Source organism: Pollicipes pollicipes, unplaced genomic scaffold (genome assembly GCF_011947565.3).
Source record: "Pollicipes pollicipes isolate AB1234 unplaced genomic scaffold, Ppol_2.1 Scaffold_6686;HRSCAF=7923_pilon_pilon_pilon, whole genome shotgun sequence".
Lineage (NCBI taxonomy): Eukaryota > Metazoa > Arthropoda > Thecostraca > Pollicipedomorpha > Pollicipedidae > Pollicipes > Pollicipes pollicipes.
This window is the reverse complement of record NW_023596921.1, coordinates 10,791,702-10,809,581: the sequence shown is the minus strand read 5'-3', so window position 1 is coordinate 10,809,581 and position 17,880 is coordinate 10,791,702. Positions and strand designations below refer to the sequence as shown.

Here is a 17,880-nt window from a genome sequence, read left to right as displayed (position 1 = left end):
ACACTACGGCAGTGTACACTGTGCGTGTGGACACTACGGCGTTGGACACTGTGCGTGTGGACACTACGGCGGTTGACACTGTGACACTGGTCAACACACTGCGCATGACTCACATTTCGGGACACACAGGTCGCATGCAAAGCGATGAACAACAGCCCGGAAGCGGTAACCTTATCTCAGAGAAAGCCTCTTGCGGCGGCTCATTTGATCACAAAAGAGACGCAGATACGGTCGCCTCCCTCCGAGGGTAACGGGGCTGAGGCGGACCTCGGATATTGTCCCCCATAAATTACACATCCTGCGTGTATTCAGCTTGAGACATCGCGATAAATGGCCACACGTACGGAAAGCAGCATAAATTAGACTCGAATAACTCGGTCGGCGTCGCAGCCTACGACAAAAACGACAATAAGTCACTTGGGCTAAGCGGACGCATAAAACACTCCAAATCACAGATACACGTCAGACTGCTTTCAGCATAAATAACACAATGGGTACCTACCATCCTATGACGAATTTACGGGAGCTCGGGGTTGTCTTAAGTATGGGAACATGATGACAACACCTGCCGTATTGAAGCAGTTCAAGATATTTAGTTAAAATGTTCGCATCGGCCTAGATTTTGTCCCAGTCCGGAACTTATTTACATCGCTTAGGTAGCCACATTCTGCCCAGCTGTGGCCGACACTGTTCGCCAAACAGAACAGCTTTGTCTGACTAGTTCACATTTCACATATTCGTTGCATCGCGCACTCGGTGCATTAACATGCTGCAAAACACATCGTCGTCGATCTATGTGAAACAGAGCAGATCTCCACATGAGCACAGAACTAGCCACATCGCTCTCGAATGTCGCTGCCTGTTTCTCGGGCCGGCGTGAGTCGGCGCGGCTCGGCCACTCACACCGGTCGACAGAGGTCTCCCGTGTCGAAACCGCTCAGCACCTTGTGGGCTGCGTCAGTCCGGCGGCTTTCACGGCTTTCACAGATCACACTCGAACGCAGCGCCGGTGGCAAACACATCTCACGCGCGTGCCGCCTCTAAAACACGCCCCCCGCCTGAGCGACGAAAACACCGGGTGCATCACAACACCGCCCGCGGCGCGCCGCCCGGCCCACGCGTCCCGCATCGTGACCCGTGACCCGCGACCCGTCAGCGGTCACTATGGCACCGAGCGGCCCAGCGCCCTCACGTCAGCTTGCCGCCCACGAGACTCTGCAGCGTGTAGAAACGGTCCATGTCCGAGGCGCCCACGCTCGTCACGTGCTGGAAGCAGCACGGCTGCGAGATGTCCTCCTTGCGCGGTCGCACGTAGCGCTCCACCTTCTTCTTCCTGCGCTTCTTCTGCGCCGGCCCCGACAGGCTGATGTTGGCCGGATCGGCGCACAGCGTCTCCAGCTGCGCCTGGAACGCCTTGGCCGCCTCGATGTCGTCGAAGCTGAAGCCGACGCGGTGCCGGTGGTCTGTCGACAGGTGCATAGTGTGGAAGCTCGGGTCGGGCGCCGTGTAGTTGGACAGGTTGTCGACCACGTCGCGCCACAGCATGAAGCTGGTGCCCTTCTCGGCGAGCACGATCTGGATGAGGCGGCGGCCGCGGCTGCGCGTGTCGCCGGCGTCGACCACCAGCGCCGGGATGCCGGTGTACTTGAGCTCCCACGAGTTGGACTCCGAGCTGAGGTACATGTTGGCCAGCGCGCGGCACACGATCACCTGACGGCGGAAGAGGTGGTGTGAGATTGGAGCGGCACGCGCGGTGGAACGCACACGCTGATTGCAGTGAGTGGGACGGCCACCGATAGTTGATACGGAGGCTGTATCAAAGGCCAACGTGTACAAAGTTGCTATATTAGCATTCGAAAGTGCAGAACGTGTTGGAAAAGGCAAATATTGCCGGAATAAATAATAAAACACGCGTGACGAAAGATGACACTATTTTACATCCTTTTAAAAATGTGTGGTGCGCACCAAATAGGCGGTGTGGCGTGAGCAGACTACGACATAAATATCGAACAGCGACTTGGAACACAAGTCTAACGGACACAGCGTGATGGATACCGTGACCCGAGGACAGGGCGCGCCGAACCGTGCCCGGTCAGTGACACGGCGCATGATTAACGATACAGAATGCGGCGTGACCGTGATGGGCGGCCGAGCGACGGCTAAACAATGCCACGGGCACGCAAGAGATCGCGGCCCGATCTCGGCCGCGCAGCGGCGGTCCCCCGTCCCGTCCTGACCCGTCCCGTCCCGTCCCGGTCCCGGTCCCGGTCCCGGTCCCGGTCCCGGTCCCGGGTCCCCGTCTCCGTCCCCGTCCCCGTCCTCGTCGTCTCCGTCTCCATCTACGCTTCCGTCCCGTCCCGCTCTGTCCCGCCCCCGTCTCCGGTCTCAACTCCGTTCGTTCCGCCTGCCCGTTTCAGCTGGTCTGTTCCAGTCTAGCAGCGTACGGTCCGGTCCTGCTTGGTCTGTCCAGGCCTTTCAATGTCACGAGCCGAGTGTAACGGCTCGCTCAGGGACAGCACGTCAGCTCTGCGGGAGGTGTGGTTGCTCGCCGATGGGAGCTAGATTCTACGACCCGTCTGTGGCATCCGAAGGCAGCTCGACACCGATGAGTATTCGTCCCAAAGGGTCAGTGACATAACCCGCTCTCCGTCCAAGACGTCTCTCAATAATCCTGTGCTGCCATCTCAATGCGCATTTCCAAGCAGGGCAGCGTGATAGTGTTGTGAACAGCTGGCGCGATTCACGTCATGCCCACAATATATTTCACACATGAGCTTTTAGGATTCGAAATATCTGATCACCTGAGCACTCAGACCCAACCGGAAAGACCGGCAGCAGACGCTGAAGCTCACCAGCTATGGCCCTGAAACAACCGGCGTGCGATGCGCGTTCGGACACGCGACCCAGTCTACGATATCAGTTATCAGTTCTTGGCGCCGTAAAACTACTGAGCTACAAAGCTTACTACTGGATCAATTTTCCTCAACAGCCTCGGATCGCAAGGACACTTTCCTCATTCCGCCTGCGATTCCGCGCTGATGCGCTGGTTTCCCATGTCAGTCTTCCTGAAAGCAACCATTCCCCCTCGTCTACTTTGCCTTGATGCTTGTTCCAGCCTTACAGGGACTGTGCACGTGTCACCATATGCCGACATCGCACGCGGCCCTCGCCGTACCCATCGCATCTCGTCGTCACGGTCATCATCTCGCCCCGGAACACGCCCCTGGCGTTCGCACGCTCGTTAGCCGGCGTGCCACCGCGCGCACGTGAGGTCGGCCGTCACACACGCGCCGACCTCCCGCGGCGACGACCGCAGTGCAGACCGGCTACGCTGCCGCGACGAGTCCCGCCCCAAGTCGGCCCAACTAGAGCGGAAACCCATCCTGCCGACCGCCGCCGCCGCGCAGTTTTGCAATGCTCGGAGAGTGGAACACAAATGGCACAATCCTTGCAGAGGCTGTGCTGTATCAGGATAACGATGCGGCTCGTGAGGCGGGCGGAGCGGAGATGACCTCCCGGGGACACAAAGTGCTCATCCACAGCCCACATCAGGGGGCAGATAGGGGCATCTGTCACCATAAGGAGCCCACGGTGGTCGTAAATCCACCCGCGACTTGGAAAACCCACGGTAGCACACATTGCGAGTGTGGCACACCTCCTGAAAGACAGTCCGGCGTACTCGTAGAGCAAAACCAGCGTATCAACGGGGCGTCGACATGTAAGGGTGCTGGTGGACTAGGATAGAAACATTTCGCAGCAATCTGACGTAGGACTGTAACGCTGAATCCTGGCCGATTATTCTGGAAATGTCTTCAACTGAGGCTTTTGGCTCTCCTGCATTTGACTCCAGAGCGACGGGTTGGTTTTCATACGTTAACTGACGCGTTGGTCTCCCTAAGCCATTCCACCTGCGAAAGGACGCCTTCGGCCGGCGTGCCATCTCATTCGCATCCCAAGCCCGCTCCCGGAGAACGGCTGTGCTGATCGATGAGCGCATGTCCAGAAAGGAATGTGGAACGCGCGTTTGTCCATGACTGTGTTGTGGACTGGCTGTCACAGTCGACACCTTCATTTGACATTGCACCTTCAATGTGTTACGACCAATCCGTTAGCTAGAAGAGAGCTTTCAATTGCGGCGGCAGTTGAGGAACACGGAACACAGCGGCAGTCTTCAGTGTGCGCCTTGCCGAATGCGCTTGACGCTAATTACAAGGAGAGCACAGTAAAGCGTCTCAGGGTCCTCATGACTCGAAATGACAGCATGACAAGGCATGGGTAGCTAACTACAGAACGGCCTGCCCTGGAGACGGAGGCGCTGTATGCATGTGAATACGACATGGCCGCCAGGGCCTGCGGTGCCACCCACATGTGGGTCAGTGCCGGCTGATTTAGATTCCGGTCAGATGCGTGGTGCCCGAGTGAAAGTGCCCCTGCAAGTATGAATGGAAAGCCCGAGCTGGCACTAAACCAACAATGAGCTGCCGCCACCGACGGCTGTGGATGTTTATATCTTAGGCCGCCATGGTGCACACGTAAATCGTGACTCCATTTGTTGACGCAGCACCACAGACTGGGCTATGTTTCGTCACGGAGTCTGTGACGCTGCAGTACCGTAACAAGCTCTACGACGATGGAGTACTGGTTACGAGCTCTGCGACGATGGAGTACTGATTACAGGAGTTCTGCGACGCTGGAGGACCGGTTACAAGAGCTCTGTGACGATGCAGCACCGGTTACAAGGGCTCTGTGGCGCTGGTTACCATCTTGGAAAAAAGTGACGAAGCTGGACCCCACTTCCGATGACAAACCGATATGCCACCTTTAACTTTCCATTAGCAAGCCTTCGATGCACATCATAACCTGCCATAAACAGTGGACCGAATGGACCGAGCGATCGGTAAACAGAAGACTACCGCTCGCGTGACTTTTACTCAGCTGAAGCCTTTGATGTAGCATGGATAGGATGATAATGCCAGAAGGAATTTTGATGGATTGAACTTAACTCGTCTCCTTCCGCCAGTCTGGCTTCAGTGGCATGCTGTAGCTATAATACTTAACTGCTCCCTGCACTGCAATCATCTCCAGGTGTCCTTACGAGCTAGGCGGTAATGAGCCCCACGTCACTAGCACACCCCCACTCTCCAGTCAAATTCCGCCTGAGGCACCACGTGATGAGTCCCCCGCCTCGTCCCGTTGAAATATTTCACAGCTAGCACGTTGAAGCGCATCTGCTGCTTAAGAGACTACCCAAGGGCTGCACGCCGCCAATGTGCGTGACGGAACAGCTTGAGCACTTCCGGTTCCAAGACGGCGAGTGCGGAACTTTCCGAAGAGCTGAAGATCGACAACCATTGCCGTGACCACAAAGCAGCTGCAGTCTTTTAGTCTCTTAGCCCTGGCTCACCGCAAACCGAGGCCTTGATCGCAGCTCATGAGACGGCTAGCACATCGCCCGTCAAAATGTCCGCGCATTCCTTCACGTGATTCAGCACCCAGTGTGCCACGCTATGCCTCGCCATGGATTTGCAGCGTCGGTGTCTCGACAAAGGCTGAGTCCCTCATATCCCGTCGACGTGCTGTAAAGTGATGTAATTCTTTGAAAAGCGTTCGTGCAAACGTCCACAGGATTATGCAGGTATGCACGCCACACCCACTCATCACCATATGTACTTTTGAGCCTTACATCCGTGGCTGATGTATCGGAGCCGGATTGCTCAACACGAATAGCTTCGCATTCATTCGGCAGTGGTGCTTAACAATCCAGTATGACAATACAGCCACTCCTGGTATTTGTGCCCGCATGCGCGAGGCACCACACTTGGAAAGCCTCAGCAGTGGTAACTTCGTTGATCCTCAAGCGGTTGTTTTGTATGGTCTGTGCAGGAACAAGCACCATCTCAGAAGTAATAGGCATGGCAATATGAGTGATAATTTTGACGAGCGTGCCGTTTGGCAGGGGATATCAGGCGGAAAACGAGGCCCAAACAGGAATTAATTTTGTTTGAATCGTTCTGGACGGACCGCCGGAAGACAGTCCAAGGCCTTCAGGGCTTATGTGATCCCTGGTTCTCCAAACGGCGCGTCATGTTCGTTCATAACGTCACCCTGCAATCGATACCCCCCCCCCCCCCCCGCATCCGCTGCCTGTCCCCAAACACCCACCCCACCACCGGCCCAACAGTAAACACTCCCGCCAAAACATGCACGATGCTGACGGGTCAGACTCTGCCAACGCGGATCACACGATCCTTCAGGATCGTGTGGGCCAGCATGTGGTAGCCAGCATGTGACGCTGGCTGCTCCATAAAGCCAAACGACACTTGGATTGCTGGCGTGTTTTTCCGTAGTTAGGAAGGCGTTGTTTGCTCTTACCTTCTATTGATAAACGTTATATCGATAAACATTTGATTGACGTTGAAAACAAGGCACAGAACGTTGAGTGTTTGGGAGGACAGACATAACCAAGACATAACGTGGATTCACTCAATGACTGATAAGTTCGTGGGAGATAAACGGCTGTATAAACTTAAAATTAATGTCAACGCTTAAGCGGTTCAAAACTACGGCTCATCCATCTTGTTATACATAAAAATTCCAGCCCAAAAGACGAACAGCGTCTCGAGATGCTTTGGATGTTGTTGGTTGGTAGACGTGGTCATAAATGATAAGCTTGACAAATTACATCTTCAAACAGGATGATACCGGGCATTCTTGGCAGCCTTCCTCGAAAAATCTACTAGGACTGAAACATAGCGCTGTGAAGACAAAGCTGATCGTGTGTAATGGGAATGCTTTTCCGATATAAATTTAACTTCTCGGTATTCCCTGGAGATATCCTCGCTTGGACAAACGTAAGCCATTTATACCAGTGACAGCACCGGAGCAAAAATGGCCAGCGGTCATTACACAGTGAAACCACCAGTGCACTGCCAGCAACGACTTCGTAAGGGATTACAAACTCTGCCATCAAGAGCGTGATCGCCATGTTAACTGCTAATACTTCGTACATGCAGGCTTTGCGCTTGTATTCTATTCCGGTTCGGAGACCGTTCAGGCGATTACGAATCTGGAGTTCCAAATTTTTGGTCAATTACACGTATAAGCTTTAAGCGCAGCTAAAGCTATAAGCTTTCACGGGCTATAAGTGTTTTGCATGCAGGGCGTGCTAGGCTGTGCTTCCGGCGAAAGCAAACGCGCAAAAGCATTGCAAATTTGATGGAAATCAATGCGCATAGCAATCGTTTCTAAACATAACCAGTTTGAACTTCCATTCATAGGATGTAGTTCCCTAAAACAGCATGTGCGTCACGCAAACGACTCTGGGACGGTCAGCGGCAAACCTGCTCACGTTGACTGGTAAGCTGTCCATGGGCTACCAAACGTATGGAAACAAAAGTTAGCCGCAAGCAACAATAAATGACCTTCAAATAAAACCGCTTGAATTTTTTAGTGTTTTGAAAACATACGGATGCAGTAATATCTAGTGGCACGTTAGCTTAAGCTCGCGATATAGTTAGCATAGCTCAGACCATACTTTAATCACCTTACTAATTAACGCACTGGAATGTATGAGACTTCCGACAAATCAGCGTGATAAAATTCACAATTAATGAAACGCCTGGTTAATTAACGTGCCTGAGTAACGAAGCAACGGATTCGCAGACTCTCAACCACAGGCCTCCTGAGCCGCGGAGTAACTAATCCATACCTCCAAATACAACTTACTTTGTATTATTCTCTTTCTAAAAACGTGGATGACCTTCAAGCGCCTAATCCAGTGCACCATATCAATTGGGAGGTGATGACGCAAGCTCTCATGCACCAAACTCGGTAATGATCTTACGGTGGCCGAATCCCCTCAATCGTAAAGCAACGCAACTGCCCACGGTCCATCACGAACAAACTGTGGCAAACAAGCGCTGTATGTAAACTCCCTTGCATCGGTCAATGAGCTTGATCGGGGGCCACATAAAACAACCGTAAAATTAAAATCAATCAAGGTGTTCTAAGTCCATGTTATGATGAGGCGAAATCACCGGCTGCGGTAAGACGGCAGAGGAACGCGTCCCTGCGTTCGCCGTCGTGTCAGGACGCTGGCGGCCAGGATCCATTAATATCCGGTCGTCTCGCCCGTCCGCATGAATGCGAGGCAAATTACAGACCGCTCGGACGCGCCCAACGCCGAGTGAAACCGACAGCCGCCGTGACCCGCAGACTGCGGAACAAGTGGAGCGCCGGGGTGGCTAGGCCAAAGTGCCTGCGGGGAGACCCCGGGGAGGGAACCGCAAGTGGGAGATGTGAACGAAGTTCAGGATGAGAACCGTGAGTTTGTGATCAAAACCATTGGTTTTGAAGCACACCTATGAGTTGGACATGAAGATGTAAGTTCGGGGCGAGCACCGTGAGTTTGGAATGGGGTCCTCTAGCTTGAGATGAGAACCGTGGGTTTGCGAATGAAGTCGGAGTTTAGCAAAAACCGTGAGTTTGGGGTGAGAACCATGGGTAAGAGGTGAGTGTGACGAGGTGTTTCAACTCTTACTGGCCGCGGAGAGCTCGGCTGTCGCTGTCGGCACTAATAAGCGAGTAAAGATGTTATCACGAACACAAAAGGAAGTTGGACCGGTACTAAAGTGGTGCGGACAAAAGAGAGCTAGTGTTTAATGCACCCGCGTTACAGGTGATCATAGACGATAAAACATTCCGTCTATAGAGGGTTCATTACCACAACTAATAACTATTACTGAGAGGACAGCGGTCTATCATTTTTATTCGAGGAATGTTCTTTTGGTATGCTATAATAAAGCAGTTATGTTAGAGAATGAGAAAGGGCACTGGATCCATGACCCACGTCAAATAATGGGTCTTTCATCCCTCCAAGCTGCGGCACAAGCAGCTGATAAAACCCTCACAAAGAATCCAAGCTCATCTGTCCCGTTTAACCTTCAGCTTGGCTTCCGGGAGAGTTGACGAGCGAACCAGCCCCCGGAGCGCCTCGAGGCGAGTGGCGGTCAGCGACTCCCGGTCGTCATTTATCGAACAACGGCAGACATGTGGTTAGTCTCCAGCATAGTGCACGACGGCCGAGGGCGGTTCTCAAGTTTCCTTGCTCCTATTCACTGCCGTGGTCGTTACATTGTGGTTCCTCCCAAACCGAGCGTTCAATGGGGAAAGCGGGCAGAGTTCCCATCGCGGCCCACGTTATGTGCAAGGTAACACGCGACACGAGCTCTTCCGCTCCACTTTTCTCCGGGGCTTCTGAGCGTGCTCCGGGGTGATGCAGTGGGCGGGGGCATTGATCCCGTCGGCTGCAGGGTTGGTGGTCTCGGCTCCGGCAGTTTTTTTCATTTTCGGAAACAGTCTCGGTGTTATCGCGTTCCACGCCGCATGGGTGTCAGTTCCGTCATCGGAACAAAAGAAGCGTCGGCCTTTCAGAGAAGATTGAGTGTGGGAAGCTCTGTGACAGGCGCAGCCTAACAATTACCCAAATGCCAAGTGCGTTCGGAGATATTCTATTCCGGCAGAGCTTAGCAGAGAGCCAACATCCATCAGATCTGAGATAAGGCGCATCGCGAAATCACTGGTCACATAACTGTGCTGCGATCTGTGGAATACGAGTCTCCGTCCTGCCCTGATCTGTCCGAAACAATGCACGTTCGAAAGCCGATGAAGTGATACTGGGCGACAAAAGCATTCGCTACACCTGCTCATTTATCCCCGTGGTGATGTGTCTGATGCATGAGGCCCATGTCATAGACATATGCCATCATGAACGTATTCTTGTAAGTTGTATGCATGCTAAAAAGCAGCGCGTCCGCCTTTTCTAACCATTGCCGACATAATAAATGTATTCCTAGACGAATAAATAATGTATTCCTAGACGAGCGTCGGACTCTATCAAAACGAACAAACTCTTCCGAAATAACCAAAAACCAGCAGTAAAGCGCCAACCAGCCCCCAAACCGAGCCCCAGCCGCCCCTGCCTCACCCGGCTGCTCACCTGCGTCTTGTGCCCGGCGAAGAAGGACTCGACCTGGGCGATGTCGGCGTCGCCCACGGTCAGCGGCTGCTCCTCGTCACGCGCCAGGTTGCGGTACGAGTCGTACTTCTCGCTGATGCGCTGCGCGGCCGCCAGCCGGCCGGCGCGCACGTCCACGGCCGACTGGTAGATGGGCTCCGGCTTGTGCAGCACGGCCGCCTCCTCGTTCGACTGGAAGACGAAGAGGTGCGGCGTGGACGCGTACTGCGCCTGCGCCGCCGCCAGGTTCGTCACGCTCTTGCTCTTGTTGGTCTTCATCGACGCGCACGCTGCCGCTGGGGGGCGGAGGTGACGCTACAGCATGCCACGCATGCGGACGCACGCAGACGCACGCGGATCTGACACTGCGCGGTGCCGGCTCGAACCGGTGATGTAATCACCGCTCTGACGTCAGGCGCTGGCGGAAGCCAAACGAGAGTTCACTTTCACGATGCCCTCTGGATGCCTGCTGGTCGCCCGTGGGTCGGGCGGCGCGTCGAGCGACAGGTCCTCGAAGCGGCGTGCGGGTAACGTCCTGGAAAGGCAACAGATCCAGTGTTACGTCATCGGCAGGCCGGAGTCCGCCTGCCCCCGCGCGTGGACTCGTCCATGCGCGACCGCACGGCCGACCCCGGGCGCGCCGCAGCCTCGCGATAACATCCGGCTGCTCGGCTGTCGGCACGCCTTTGTCGCCGGCACTTTCGTTCGGAGGCCCCGGCGAAGGGCTGGGCGATTGGCTATCGGCGTCGCTCCACGCCACGGTGGCGGGCCAAAGACTTAATGTGAAGTGAGGGAACCGACGGCGCTTTCCAGTCGCAGGGGCAATCAGATGCCGTAGGCAGATTTCACCATGAAGGTGCAGCTAGAGCAGAGGAATGAGTAACTCCTGGCGAAGGCGGCCCAACTCCGGTCAAAGCTCGATCAGCGCCGCTCATGGATATTGAGTAGCATGGTGAAACCTATTGTATTTAGCTTTTGCACGCAGTCTTGCCAGTCTTGCCCCCTTCAGCTTTTTGCACATTTAGTCTTGCCTTGCCAATCGGACAATAGAGAGGAGCTGTGATCATTAATGTGCGATTATTAGCAACAGTCGCCGACTGGTTGTGTGACAGCCAAAATAATTACCCAGGAGGCTCGAGTTACATCAGACCCGTTTCTTACCACACAGCAGCCCATGCTCACACAATTTGGCGACAACCCACCAAGTTTCGCACGGATCAGGTGGACTGTGCTCATAACCGGCGGGGAAGTATGCAGAGCAGCCACTTGTACCCACACCGGACATCTAAATAACCGTTATTACCGCACGCTAAAGCATGTCTGAATTCTGCTGTGCTCTTTCTGGAAGACGACAGCCCGTCCCGTGGACGGATCGCCCTATATTGGTTCACTCAATTCACAAGCAATCACGGGCGTTTGACGCTCATCCTGATGTTGAATTCGCGTCTGTCCCGTACCCACGGTAGTCCCGGAAGCAGGCGGCTAGCTCGTTAGGGTCCGATTTCCGGCAGGACAAATATGACTTCCGGCTTCCGCGCCCTTGACCGGATTTTTTAGCTAAAAGCTCGAGATTCGGAAGGCGGAGCGGAGGAGAGCGTTTAAATGACCACAAAAAGAACCATTTTTGTAGTCCACAAAGCGATATACACGAAAAGGCATTGGGAGTTCCTTGCGCTCCTCAAGGAGCAATATCCGCTGAGGGGGTTGGACCTCCGATTCTCCCAGCAGCGACTGGTCACGACAGGCATGCTCCGTCGACACGGCTCGGTTGCCGTGCCGAACAGCGCACAAATATCCGGCGGAGGTTGCGAGGAGGTTTGCTAAAAGCTATTCCACCGGCTGAGCGGTCCCGCTCCACCCCGCGGCGCTATCGAACCAAACATCCACCAGCCTCGAAACCCGCCCACGCCATTCGGCACGAACACGGCGGACGGAATACGAAATCGAGTCACGCCGCCCAGCCGCTCTCTAGTGGCGCAGATAATCAAATCGGGCCGCCTTCCGGAGCCCCAAAAGGCGGCGTCAACTGGCCGGCGCGGCCGCTGGCGCCGGTGTGACGTCACCACAAAGGGGTGACGTCAGAGCTCAATGCCGGGCGTGAGGTGAGTCACGCGGTACGCGGCGTTGCGCCGGTAAAAGTCTGCAGTCCGCGCCGGCCGGCGCTGCACGGCCGGCCACGGACGCGCCGAGCCGGCCGCGCAGGGACCCGGCTGGGCCGGTTCGCTGGAAGCGCGGCGCTCGGGTCCGGTCGCTCTGTCCCGAGAACTTCCCGCGACCTGGACGGAAGCCGCGCTGCGCATCTCAGTGAGATTCGGTGCGTTTCACAACGGCGCGGTTCGCTCGCCCTCTGTGACAATGGTTGGCTTTCCTATTGTCGGGAGGCCGGAGGCAGGGAAGAGGCCTGAGCTCGCTGCGGTGCGGCGGTCTCTGCAGGCTTGTGGCGGCCATGAATGACACAAATAGCAGTGGAAGTCATTCCTAGCGTGAGACAGGAAGCTCGATTGTATCATCCGGTCACTGAAGGCTCCCGTTCTCATCCACCAGCCCCTTCAGACATTGCCATGAACAAAGTCATCGGCGGTCATCGTCCGTGCACACAAGTATCCAAAGGGAAGTTGTTTATCCTGCGGATATGGGATGGCGAAGGATGAGAGCGATCGTCCGCACAGAATAGGCACTGCATGACCATGAGCTTCGTATCATGGTGTCAAAGTAGTAGGTGCATTAAAAACAAACGTCAAATAGCACACTAAGAACGCAGGTTCCAAAATTCATTCCGAGAACATCACAGAAATGGCTTAAGCCTATTAACCACCCACTAAATTGCACAACGGTACAATGTTTAGTTTCAGGCCACCCCTATGAAAGGGAGAAGCCCACGCACGTGACCTCAAAGCGGCACGCAACACGCAAAGGTCAGCTCGGCGCGACCGTTTGCGTCAGGCCACTTGACCCTAGCGTGACCCGACACTTCGTGACATATTGCGTGTGGAGATCCACGGCTGCCGTGCTCACCAGAATAGACTGGCCGATAGCAATGCTCTAATTGTCTCGCGGCCCATCCCCGCCGTATTCACGCTCCGTTGGCGTTGGCGGTGACATAAGGTCACCACCTGGGATAGGATAGCAGCGGAGATGAGCCCATGACACCCCGCCCTGAAGGCAAGGGAAAAACGGTTGTAAAGCCATCCCCCGCTCCTCTGGATGACAGCTACTGAAGGTTCTAAGGAGTCAAAATCAGGAGCTGCGGCGCGCGGACGGTGAGGCTTCCCTACGTGACTATGAGCGCCTGGCACAGCCCTCTGTGGTGGTCGTCGCCACAAACACCTGACAGTGTTCTCTATGAGGTGGTCATCACTGCCACTGCGCGTCGTTTGACCCGTCGCACGCTCACTATCGCCGGTCAGTGCCAGCACACTACGGTACGAGGAAACTGTCAGACTCTGATCGCTAGCCGAGTGGGATTGGCGTTTTTCACGGCGCTTCACCGAGGAAAACCGGGCCATGGATGCCCAGGATGGTAATGTCGCCGCGCTCCGGGACCGTGTCACTAATCCGGCTTAGAGGCCTGGCACCGGGCGCGCCGTGGCCTCCATACTCGATTGAGGCAGTGCAGGGCTCAGCATTAGTGGGCGCACGGCGTACTCGGACGCCCATTATACCTACCCTGAGCGTCACTTATTTCGCTGCCGGGGTTTCCCTGCTGATAACCAGATTGAGGTCTTCGACGCTCGACCACGGCAGGCGCATTTCATTGAGAAGACCCCGTGGAAACCTGGACCGCTAGTTAAGTTCATGAGCTTGGCCTGCTGGCAAGAGATTTGATAAGACTAATTGCCACGGCGAAAATAAATTACCGAACGTTAAAGAGGCATTGCGCTTTAACAATAATTGCATGTGCCTCCTCAAAATCTTTACGCTACGATTTGGCGGACCACAACGCTCTTTACGCCTCCACACCAGGCAGCGCGACGCACACCGTTCCCTGCCTATGCTCAGATGACGTGCAGGGTTCTGATGCTGGGGTCATCAGACAAACGAGTCATACACGTCACCGCCAGCCAGTTCCGGGCGAGATGACCTCACCACGCAGCTCCCCTCCGCAGCGGACGGGCCGGTGCGGACTGGGAAAGACCAGTTCAGCGAGCCGGGCCTGTTTGCTGCGCTGGTCGCTTAATAAGGTCAAACGGCGGGGATGTCCGTCCATTGCCAGTTGGTCTGCAGCGGCTCGAAACGCGCATGCTGGTCATGCAGGGCCGCTGGACGAGCGCCAGAGACGAACACTCAAGCGCAGGACAATGCGGGAGGATGACAGCCCTGTCAGAAACGGTGAGTTTTGTTCTCCAAAGCATTATCTCATTCACTGTCCTTTTACGGGACAGCCATGTTACGCCCAAGAAGTACTCGGTATGTCTAAAACGCCGGACGATTATCCATGAAAGCAAACGCCAGACACCCTTGTTGCTTCATCTCACCGACTCTCCGCCGTCCGTACATCGCAGCCCCTCCTCCACCAGCCTTTCGCAGAAGCTGGGCGTCATTGACCTCAATGAGCTGATGGTTTGTTTTGCGTCTGTCGTGGCCGCCGGCCGCCGCCGAAATGACCAGCTGGGCCAAGCACCGCCGGGCCGCGGCCCGGCACCGGCGCCGGCGCCGGCTGAACCATGATGGACGAGAGCGCCACGCCCGTAACGACGACCGATGGTGGCGAAACGCCGCCGCGGCGCGTCCGCCGACCGTTTAGCGGCGGGGCGCGGCCGGCGGCGCGGCCGGCGGGCGGCACCCACTGTCACCGGAGGCGGCCACCAGCGGCCTCTGCCCATTGTCCAGCCGGGATAATGGGGCCCGGCCCTGCGACCCGACGCCTGGTGGCGCTGGCGCCCTCCCCTGTGAAGGCCGGCACCTTTGAGGTCCGCCGGGCCGACTGGGAAAGGTCAGACAGGGGCACGAGTCCTTTGTTGTTGTGCCCCGAGTCGTGGCGGCCTGGGTTTCTCCCCTCCGAAGGTCAGCACCTGCGCGGCCTGTCGGACCGACGGGGGTCGGGCAGTCACGCCGCTTCAGGCTCCCGCCCTCCGAGTGTGGGCATATTTGACCCCAGCCACGCCGTCCCTGACAGGGCCGCGCGGACCCGCGAGCGCCGCATGCGACCGACCCGAAGACCTACCGCTCTCTTTGAGGAGGGTCGACGCCTTTGAGACCCGTCGAGCGGCCCAGCTCGGGCTCGGTGCCCCGGCGAAACAGAGCGACGGACGGCGTGAAGCGGCGCCGACCGCCGCGCCTCCCGGCGGACACGGCCGCCCTGTGCAAACCGGCCCGAGTGGCGACCGACGGCGCGGAGTCAGAGTCAACAACGGCTCGGAGTCGGCGAGCGCAGGCGTGTTTGCGGTCAAACAGAGCAGCCCCGCCTTCAACGCCGTGGAAACACGCGAGCCGTTCGGGCGCGCCGCTTCGCAAAAGAGCGACGTAGTAACAGTTCTCAAAGGTTGCCCCGCCCACCATAACCACCTGTGCAGCAAGGACCTGCCGCCATCGACAGTCTGATCCAGGGAGCACAATTTACCTCAGTTTACATGCAACCCTGCTCCTGGGAAAGGTATAAAGCCACGTGAAATAAGGAACCGATGCTACTCGCAGCATAATTCTTTCCGAAACACGAACCGCGCACAATCACGCACCAGGCGATGAAGCGGCATCGTGGGACACGGTCACGCTATTTCTCGTGCGTAGAATGCCTCCGATAGTTCTAAATCACAGGGATGCCCGATCCGCATGCGTAATCATCACTTATTTCAGCCCCGCTCGGGAAATGCCACAACACCGCGACTCGCCACTCTTTTACCTCGGCGGGTGAACTGGCAGACCAAACGCTCCGTTTCCCAGCACTCCCACTCCCCGCGCGGCATGTGAATTAGTCTAATAGCGGCGCCGGCAGCTCCTCCCTGGGGCCGCGGCCCCGGCGATATGCATGATATACCGCTTCCTGCCGGACGGCCGCACGGTCCGTGGCCAGGCCCGGCGCCGCAACGGCCGTTCCCAGGCATCATGTCGCTCAGGGACACAAATTAAGGCGTCGTTGGTGCGCTGACAGCTTCCTGAGTTCGTTATCTGGCCCTGACATTGCCATGTCACTCTGGCCGACCAGTTCGGCGGAAGTGCATGACTTGTAATTGAATCGTAAACGTGGTGACATTGAGAGTAGCCATTAGTGCTGTTCCGTACGCCACTCCCATTTAAAATGATCAATTCACAAAGTCGACCGCTGAAGCGATTCTTACCTCCGCGTCCTCAGCTGCTCCTCACGGGATCGAGGGGCGAGGGCTCAAGTCCGACACCGCTGCTACGAGATAGTCCCCACCAGACCGCTACGACGGGACGTTCGCCACCAGAAGCGGGACGACCACCGCACGCACACGACTCCACCAGCGCGTGAGTCTCGACTGTGGGCCGGCCGTCCGTGCCGTTCGCAGCCACTGCCACCTAGCGAGCGCCGACGGAAGCAAACAGGGCGGTGTGGCTCCGTGCGCAACACGGACGCGGTGTGCAGCTGGGGACCCGGGGGAGCGGGGCGAACGCCGTGCGTCAGTGGGGGCAGGTAGGGGTGGTTGGAGTGAGGGGGACAGGGACGTTTAAAGTTGGGTTCGTGCGACTGAGATGCAGCACACGCGTCGTCAGCTGGTCCCGATGAAAAACAGTCGGTGCATGGTGGTCAGCCAGCAATCCATTGCTTAAACAATGTGATTGCTGAAATCCTGCCATCGGAATCAAACTTCATCATTTTGGTGGGAAGCTGCTCTGGCAAGTCAATGAAGTCACGCATTACTATATCGATCGATTTGGATGTTCTTTCTTTCGTTATGATGTTCCTATTGTGTTTAGGAACATATTGCGTATGGATTTCGATAACCGTGATTTAGAGCGAATGTTTCACATTTGAGGATATTGAGGCAAGCACCGGTTATAATGAAAGAGCCTTAATTATAACTGCTGCATGCTTCTAAGTGGAAAAGACTGTTCTAGATAGCACAATATCTCTGTTTAGTGAATTTGCTCCTCAATACATCACTAACTGCGTCCTCGCACCTTGCACAACAGTGATTAAGAGCCAATTAACGGCCGTTTTATCCGGAAATCGTGCTCACAAACGCCAGATAGGAGCATCTCAACTACTATATTTTTCGTGGTCTTTATCCAGTAGGGCCAATGAAATGACAGGATTTAGATGATGTTGTTATGGTGTCATGGATGGCTGGGTGACCGTGAAATGGTCAACACGAAATAGTGCGCAGATTTTGGCAGATGTGTATCTCAGAAACTAGACGGGGCTCAGGTCTTAAGAGTGGCAGGACTATGAGCTGCACCGAAATCTCTCAAGATGTTTATGCTATTTCAAGTTGAAACTCCATACAACTACAAAACACTACCTTTAACTATTAATTCTGATTAGGTCGCCATCATCTGAAGTTGCGTGAGGCTGAGAAGATCATGTCTAATGCAGTGGTTGACAAAAAAGTGTGCACTGGCTTTCAGATGTTTGGAAGCTAGTACGTAATTTAGCTAAGCACAGTGCTTTATTGCGCAAACAATAGCACGACGGTGTGGGTTTCAGAGCGCCGAGAAATTCGTAATGAGCTTAACCGCTGGTTTGTGGGTATTAGAGCCATGAAGTAATATGGCATCAAGTGGTTACGTCCACAGATACTCGAATTTTGGGAAGGGGGGGGGGGGTCTTGTTGGTGCCTTCAACCTGAATAGCCAAACATATTTGCATGCCTTGAATTTGTTAAATGCTTACATGTAAGGTAAGTTTTACATCCTTAATAGAATGAAGCTTTTAGATAAATAAGAACGGTGTCGAGCATTTCAGC

The 17,880-nt window shown here is 55.4% G+C and overlaps 1 protein-coding gene across 1 annotated transcript; it reads right to left on the bottom strand.

Moving 5' to 3' along the window:
• Positions 1–212: 212 nt before the first annotated feature.
• LOC119107508 (uncharacterized) lies at positions 213–16,440 on the bottom strand. The gene is made up of 3 exons (XM_037230964.1): positions 16,291–16,440; positions 9,998–10,550; positions 213–1,710 (listed from the first exon to the last, which is right to left on the bottom strand). Exons 2-3 carry the CDS (start codon positions 10,292–10,294, stop codon positions 1,189–1,191), a joined length of 819 nt encoding a protein of 272 aa, XP_037086859.1. The 5' UTR covers positions 10,295–10,550; positions 16,291–16,440; the 3' UTR covers positions 213–1,188.
• Positions 16,441–17,880: the final 1,440 nt, after the last annotated feature.